Source organism: Embiotoca jacksoni, unplaced genomic scaffold (genome assembly GCF_022577435.1).
Source record: "Embiotoca jacksoni isolate LCO1_2020_lvr unplaced genomic scaffold, fEmbJac1.0.p SCAF_35, whole genome shotgun sequence".
Lineage (NCBI taxonomy): Eukaryota > Metazoa > Chordata > Actinopteri > Embiotocidae > Embiotoca > Embiotoca jacksoni.
The window spans coordinates 1-8,247 of record NW_027185387.1 but is presented as its reverse complement, the minus strand read 5'-3'; the positions used below and the strand labels follow the sequence as shown (position 1 = coordinate 8,247).

General features: G+C 42.1%; 1 protein-coding gene and 1 long non-coding RNA gene across 2 annotated transcripts; one reads left to right on the top strand and one right to left on the bottom strand.

Annotated features, from left to right (window-relative positions):
• The first annotated feature begins 3,543 nt into the window (after positions 1-3,543).
• On the top strand, positions 3,544-6,171 carry LOC138208044 (tripartite motif-containing protein 16-like). The gene has a single exon (XM_069165682.1). It carries the CDS (start codon positions 3,584-3,586, stop codon positions 5,258-5,260), a length of 1,677 nt encoding a protein of 558 aa, XP_069021783.1. The 5' UTR covers positions 3,544-3,583; the 3' UTR covers positions 5,261-6,171.
• A 272-nt stretch (positions 6,172-6,443) lies between these two features.
• On the bottom strand, positions 6,444-8,145 carry LOC138208022 (uncharacterized). Its single transcript, XR_011179061.1, has 3 exons — positions 7,939-8,145; positions 7,735-7,775; positions 6,444-6,742 (listed from the first exon to the last, which is right to left on the bottom strand). It is a non-coding gene; the product is annotated as an uncharacterized lncRNA (long non-coding RNA).
• Positions 8,146-8,247: the final 102 nt, after the last annotated feature.

Here is an 8,247-nt window from a genome sequence, read left to right as displayed (position 1 = left end):
ATGTTTTACAGTGTTCGGAGGCTGCAGAGACAAACTGCATTGTTGAATTAAGGCAGGGGTGTCAAACTCAATTGCACAGGGGGCCAAAACTCAAAGCAAACTTCAGGTCGCGGGCCGAACAGGATAAACATTTATTGAACACACTGAAACGACATGTTTGAACATAAATATGAATAAAACAGACAGGAATATTATTTCAGAATAAATAAACTTAAACTTTAAACAAAATAAAGTATTTTGCTCTCCATAAAAATATATCCTGTCAAAATTATACAAGTTAGAAATAAGAACACGCTGCAAAAAACCTGAAAAAATAAATTAAAATAGTACTTTTAAGTAAAATAAATCAAAACATTTTTCTTTGCTCTTATGCCATTTTGTCAGAGCAGGATGTTTGGCATCTTTTTTTGGCAATAAGATGGTTTAGGTTTGGTGTGAGTTCCTGTGTTGTGGAGATCCTCAGGATGGACTGCAGGTGTTCGTCGGTGAGACGACTCCTGTGTGCTGTTTTGTTCATCTTCATCACTGAGAACAGCTTCTCACACAGATATGTTTCTACCAAACATGCACAAGGTTTGAGCAGCATGCAGACGGAGCTGGGGCTTTGTTTCAGGAATGGAGTGAATAAACTGTGCGGGTCCTGCGGTGTCGTACTTTGCCTTTAGTGTCTCATTACACTGCATCTCAATCAGCTCCATCTGAATCTGGACAGGAGCAGTTTCCACGTCGACGGCAAACGGGTTGCGAAGCAGCTCGAACTTCTTTTTTCGTGCTTCAAAGTCACCGTTGCGTCGTGCGGATTCAGTGCGTAGTGGCTCAGTTTGTCAGCAAAGTGCGTATTTGGGAACACCGTTGCGCCGACTTGGTTCAACATTACTTGGCAACAGGGGAAGTGAGGCAAGTTGGACTGGTGCATTTGTGTCTCCCATAAGAGCAGCTTCACTTTAAATGCCTTCACCGCATCGTACATGTCAGTGATGATGCGGTCACGTCCCTTTCGGTACTTTCATCAACAGCAAGAGAAAATGCAGTAAAGTCTTTGCTTCTCTCACTCAACTGTGTTTTTAAATCAGTGGCCATCTCACAAATCCGATCAGCAACCGCATTTCTACTCAGGCTTACATTTGCAAACATCTGCTTTTGTTCTGGACACAAGACATCGCACACCTTCATCATGCATCCCTTCAGAAACTCTCCCTCGGTCAATGGACGGGCTGATTTGGCTATCTCCTCTGCCACAATAAAACTTGCTTTCACAGCAGCTTCACTTTGGGATTTTGCTCTGGTGAAAAACGTCTGCTGAACTCTCAGAGTCTTCTTTAACTCTTCTACTCTCTGTATCTCCTCCTCTGCATTCAGGTTTTGTAGCTCCTGATGTTTTGTCTCGTAGTGCCGTCGTAGATTAAATTCCTTCATTACAGCCACGTTAGCTCCACAAATGAGACACACAGGTTTACCGGCAGTGTCAGTAAACATGTACTCAGCCTCCCATCGGTTTTGAAAAGCTCTGTTTTCAGAATCAACTTTTCTCTTCTCCATTGTGAGGGGCATCGCCATAACTTTTCAACAGGGTTGCAGCCAGTTGGAGCGCAACAGAAGATGACTTGATTGACGTGGGAAAGTTCCCGGGTATCCGAGCGTCCGTAAAGGCAACTGAAGCACTGCATTATGGGATCTGTAGTTTGTGTATTATCAGCGCTTCCTATCGCCGGGCCATAATAATAGATCTATTTTAATTATCTCGCGGGCCGGATATAATTGCACGCTGGGCCGGATGTGGCCCGCGGGCCTTGAGCTTGACATATATGAATTAAGGTGTGAGCGGCGACACGAAGGAAATGATTCACCGGTGTGACGGGACTTTAAGAGGAAAAGAGAAGAAATCACGGAACAAAAGTCATTGACAGGATTTGACTGATTTAACGGGGGAACAAGCTAAAACTTCACGTGATGAATAACGATGTTCAAGATGTTGTTTTGATCAATTCATGCTGATCTTAGTTTAGTTTTTATTCCAGCTGGAGTCATTGAGGATCAACTAACAAACTTCTGCAGCAATTTTAAATCAAAAGACTTTCATGAATCATTTTTATTGTGTTTTTTGAGAAACAGCAAAGTTTTTTTATTCATATTATTTTCCACTTATAATGTTAATGGATACAGGTTCTTCTTTCTTGTGGGTCCAGTTTTATAGTTACATTAGAGTTGATTTATTTTTGCTTCTAGTCTTGAATTGATCTGATCATGTCTGCATGTTGATTATAATCAGAGTCAGCTGCAATATGACGGGTTTATTGTGTCATTAAAATATATGGATGGACTTTACGTTTCTCTCCAGGTGGGGAGTCTGCAGTTGTGTGACTGTTGTGTTCTTTGATTTGATTTCATATAATCTTTGTTCTATCTGTTGTTTTGACTATTAATACTGTTGTGTTGAAAAATCAATAAAGTTTACTGATTGCAAACATTCAATATCTTCAAATGCTGCATTTGTTCACCATCATTTGGTTCATCAGAGTATTTTGTCTGGAAGCAGCTGAGACAGAAAACAGGGTTGAAAGTTACAGTAGAAATTCCATGATGTCAAATTATTGAGGAACGAACAGCATTTTACTGAGAAAACTCTTTGAGGATCGATGAGTTTGATTCCTTTTCTCCCTTGAATGAGAATATTTACATAAACCTTTAATTTAGACTCCACAACAATGAAACATTATAGGCCAATATCAAACCTCCCATTTTTCATTAAAATAACTGAAAAAACGTTTTTTTCAACAGCTGAACAACTTCTTGGCTGTAAATAATGTGCTCTACAAATAAACTTGTCTTGCCCTCTCATGGCCGTAATGTGAAATTCTACTGTTTCCCTTTAAAGTTAGACTGTATAAAGAGATATTAAGATGTTTACTATATTTAAAATACATCTCAAATCTGTTGCAAAGATATTTCAAACAAACTGAGCAACCGACTGGTTTGACTTTCTTTATTTGGACTTCAAATCCTCCATGCTGGTTCTTTAACACTGATTACTGAAGTTCAGGTTGAGCAAAGTGAGTTTCAACAAGATCTTATATCAAGTTGACTCATTGATGTGAACAGTCCAGTAATATTTGAAGTGATGTCTGTTACCAAAATGATAATATTAATGAAATGTTAGTTTATTTCATTAAATATGTGGAAAAAAGTGTTTTTCTTTGCAGTTTAATTTGACAAATCTCTGCTGTTGAACCCGGAAAAATAAACTGAACAGAAAATGAGAACTAATTACACAAATATGGAGCCAAAAACTATTTGACACCACAATAAGGACACGTTTTCAAAGTGTTGTTGTCGTGGAAGGAACACAGTCTGATAACCCTCCCTCTTCTTCCTGCTCTCAAACTCAGCAGCTCCACTCTGTCCACGTTTCCTTGTTCCCTCCTTCACACCTGCAGCTTGAAGATGGGCGGAGCCGACATGGGGTGAACTGGAAGAGCTGACGTCCTCATTGGCTGCAGAGTCATGTGATATTTAAATCAGAGCTGGGACTAGTTTTATCTTTGAGGAAGTGAAACTCACACAGTCTTTGCTGCTGAGAGGTGAAATGGCGCAGAGAGGAGTTCAGCTGGACCGAGACAAATTTTCTTGTTCGATCTGTCTGGACCTGCTGAAGGATCCGGTGACTATTCCCTGTGGACACAGTTACTGCATGAGCTGTATTAAAGCTCACTGGGATGAAGAGGACAAGAAGGGAGTCTACAGCTGTCCTCAGTGCAGGCAGACCGTCTCACCGAGACCCGCCCTGGTGAAAAGCACCATGTTGGCAGATTTAGTGGAGGAGCTGAAGAAGACGGGACTCCAAGATGCTCCTGATGATCTCTGCTACGCTGGACCTGAAGATGTGGCCTGTGACGTCTGCAGGGGGAGAAAACTGAAAGCTATCAAGTCCTGTTTATCCTGTCTGGCATCTTACTGTGAGAAACACCTCCAACTTCACTATGACGCAGCTCCATTGAAGAAACACAAGCTGGCCGACCCCTCCAAGAAGCTCCAGGAGAACATCTGCTCTCTTCACGACGAGGTGATGAAGATCTTCTGCCGCACCGATCGGCAGATTATCTGTTATCTCTGCACGATGGATGAACACAAAGGCCACGACACCGTCCCAGCTGCAGCAGAGAGGACGGAGAAGCAGAAGGAGCTCGAGGGGAGTCGAGGAAACATCCGGCAGGAGATCCAGGAGCGAGAGAAAGACGTGCAGCTGCTTCAGAGGGAGGTGGAGGCCGCCATCGCCTCCGCCAAAGAAGCGACGGATCACAGCGAGGAGATCTTCGCCGAGGTGATCCGTCTCATCCAGAAAACCAGCAGCGACGTGAAGCTGCAGGTCAGATCCCAGCTGGAAACCGAAGTGAGTCGAGTCAGAGAGCTTCAGGAGAAGCTGGAGCGGGAGATCGCCGAGCTGACGAGGAGAGACGACGAGCTGAAGCGGCTCTCGCACGCAGAGGATCACAACGAGTTTCTGAGCAACTACCGCTCGCTGTCAGCACTCGGAGAGTCCACACACTCATCCGCCGTCGACACTCGTCCTCAGAGATACTTCCAGGATGTGACGGCAGCTGTGTCGCAGACCAGAGATAAACTACAGGACGTCCTGAGGGAGCAACGGACCGACATCTCACTGACAGTGACCCAAGTGGATGTTTTACTGTCACAACCGGAGCCCAAGACCAGAGCTGGATTCTTAAAATATTCACGTGAGATCACACTGGATCCAAACACAGCAAATACAAACCTGTTATTATCTGAGGGGAACAGAAAAGCAACATTTAAACAAAAAAAACAGTCTTATTCTGATCATCCAGACAGATTCACTGACTTCCATCAGGTCCTGAGTAGAGAGAGTCTGACTGGACGTTGTTACTGGGAGGTGGAGAGGAGAGGAGACATAGTTGGAGTCTCAGTCGCATACAAGAATATCAGCAGAGAAGGAAACTCACTAGAATGTTTATTTGGACATAATGACAAATCATGGTCATTATATTACTACTTAAACTGTTATATATTTTATGACAACAAAGTTGAAACTAAAATCTCAGGTCCTCGGTCCTCCAGAGTCGGAGTGTACCTGGATCACAGTGCAGGTATTCTGTCTTTCTACGACGTCTCTGAAACCATGACTCTCCTCCACAGAGTCCAGACCACATTCACTCAGCCGCTCCATGCTGGAGTTAATGTTTACTGGAAGGAAGGAAAATCTGCTGAGTTCATTAAAGTCACATAGACAGAAGTGATTAAAGGGACAGTTGGTTAAAACGTGTTTGTCTTCACTGCACTGAGATCAGCTGTCAGTCCCACTTTTCCGTCTCTAAATGTTTCAGGAACATGTTTTCTTTGTTTGGTGTGTTTTACGTGTTGTTGTGTCTCCTCCGCTGCCCGGGCCTTCACTATCTCACTCATCTGGAATCACATTCATCGGTTCTGACGGACCGAACGCTGCCGCTGGTCTAATCCATGTAAAGACCAGGTCGTGGAAACTGTGCCGATCGTTATTTGATCGTACACAGATGATATTCTGAGTCAGAAGCAGCTGATTGTGTGGATGAAGGGAATCTGTGCATGAAATCGTTCAACTAAAGTCATTTAGAGGATTTTACTCATTTAATGTGGGAACAAACTGAAGCGTTACATGATGTGTAAAGATGTTGTTTTTGGAATTAATGCTGAAGTTAGCTTAGTTTTTATTGTTATTATTCCAGCTGGAGTCATTGAGGATCAACTTTAACCAACTTTGAAATCAAAAGAAGGTTAATAGTCGTTTTTATTATGTTTTTAGAGCAATAGCTAATTTTTTTAATGATTATTTTCCACTTATAATGTTAATGGATACAGGTTCTTCTTTCTTGTGGGTCCAGTTTCATAGTTACATTAGAGTTGATTTATTTTTGCTTCTAGTCTTGAATTGATCTGATAATGTCTGCATGTTGATTATGATCAGAGTCAGCTGCAATATGACGGGTTTATTGTGTCATTAAAATATATGGATGGACTTTACGTTTCTCTCCAGGTGGGGAGTCTGCAGTTGTGTGACTGTTGTGTTCTTTTATTTGATTTCATATCATCTTTGTTCTATCTGTTGTTTTGACTATTAATACTGTTGTGTTGAAAAATCAATAAAGTTTACTGAGTGCAAACATTCAATATCTTCAAATGCTGCATTTGTTCACCATCATTTGGTTCATCAGAGTATTTTGTCTGGAAGCAGCTGAGACAGAAAACAGGGTCGAAACTTACAGTAGAAATTCCATGATGTCAAATTATTGAGGAACGAACAGCATTTTACTGAGAAAACTCTTTGAGGATCGATGAGTTTCATTAGTTAATTAGAATAGTTTTTTCACATTCTAGACGACATGCTATAGTATAACATTTTTTTTAACATCAACTTGGACAAACAGACGACGACATTCATGATTTTGGCACTTTATTGTCTGAATCGTCTCATATTCTTTACACAAACACTGTTGTCTTTTTATTCTCATGTTATTTTGTTTTCTTTATTGGAGCCAAATTCATCCTGAAAACATTTCACTCAGACAGACAGAGAGGCTAAGACGTCCGGTAGTTGCGTTTTCTCCGGAGCTCTGTGGGGGGAGGAGGGGGGTGGGAGGGCCGCTGTGTCCGAGGGAACGTGCCTCTTGCCCGGGCCGACCGGCACCGAGGAGCCGATCACTTCCTGCGGCGCGAGGCAGCTCCCTTCTTGCTGCTGCAAAGCGCAAAACGCAAATACGGAGTCAGAGAAAGTCCCTCCGTTACAGGGATGCCTCACGACGACCACACACACAACATCATGGTCCAACAGACATAACAGCTCTGCAGCGCCCTCTGGTGTCACCACATTCTGTGACCCCGACAACGTGTGACCAGAGGGGGCGCTGTGGCATTCATCTTTAGGAAAGTCTACATGGGGTGGGACGTTACAAATGTTTAGTCTTTCAAATGTTTTTGTGTAAAATCACAGGTTAATAATAATTATGGTGAATAAATAAATGCTCAACGGAAAATGTGAAAGACATCTGCAGCATCTTTCTGGTCTGTCGCCTGTTTTAAACACTGAATCTATTAAAAACAACCTTAGTCCTGCAGAAAACAACAACAAAAATGCGACCACATAAATACACCTGAATCCAATAATGGCACGATTGAATTTAACGTGCTCAACTTTTATAATTGATTTCAAAACATGAATTTCAATCTGAATAGCATCATTTTGAAATTGAATTTATGAATTTGAGCTTGAATTTCAGTAAACTTGGAATTGATTTTTAAATATTAAGATTGAACCAATTTGCCCTGAAAGTGCATTTGACCCTCAGAAAATTCAACTTTGTGTTCATCCACATTCAGTTCTTCAAATTCATTCAATTCAATTCCTATTCGTGTCTCATGGAGAGCAATTTAATTAAAAAAATGTATAAATTCAATCGCAAATTCCACTTTTCACATTCAGTTTGTCAACGCAAATAACTCAAGTTGAGCAATTCGAAATTTAAAAATACATGATTATTTTTAAAAATAATAAATGACGTATTTTTTTTTAATTCAACTTCCACCGACACACATTTCTGCCCGTCATCGTCGTGTGTCGACTCACGCCGCGACTGCGTGAACAGATTTACGTCCCCGCGACAAGACCACCTAACGCCAGTTTCAGCGTGTGCGTTGGGAGTTTCGCAGCGTTCGTGTTTCAGCACTCACTGTTTCTGCAGCTCGTCGATGCGGTTTCTGAGGGAGACGACCTGAAAAGACAACGCAGCGGTCACCGAAAGCATCTCACCGAAAGCATCTCACCGAAAGCATCTCACCGAAAGCATCTTCACCGGAAACACTGGAACAAACAAAACAACCTGGCTGTTTTGAGATTAAAGTGCAGCCTCAAACACACGACCTCTCCGCACCGACCTCGTATCTCTGCCTCTTCAGCTTCTCCCAGTTGTCGTATTTAATGGCCTCCAGGTTGTGCAGCCACGCCCACAGCTCGTTCGCCTTTTCCCTAACGAACCGAAACAAAAACAAGAAAGCGAATTGATTCAGTGAACGATCTTAAAGATGAAGCAGCTGAAAAGAACACGTTTCATGGGCTCTTTTTCAGGGGCAAATAACCAACCCAGTTTGAACCTGTAAACTGTGATTTTCTAGTTTCTCGTCTCTAGTGTGTGATTTCAAAGCAGACTTATGGACATTCATTTGCAATGGACACTGGAAAGTAAT

Coding starts and splice junctions, on each gene's coding strand:
- LOC138208044 (XM_069165682.1), top strand. CDS start 3,584: ATGGCGCAGAGAGGAGTTCAGCTGGACCGAGACAAATTTTCTTGTTCG.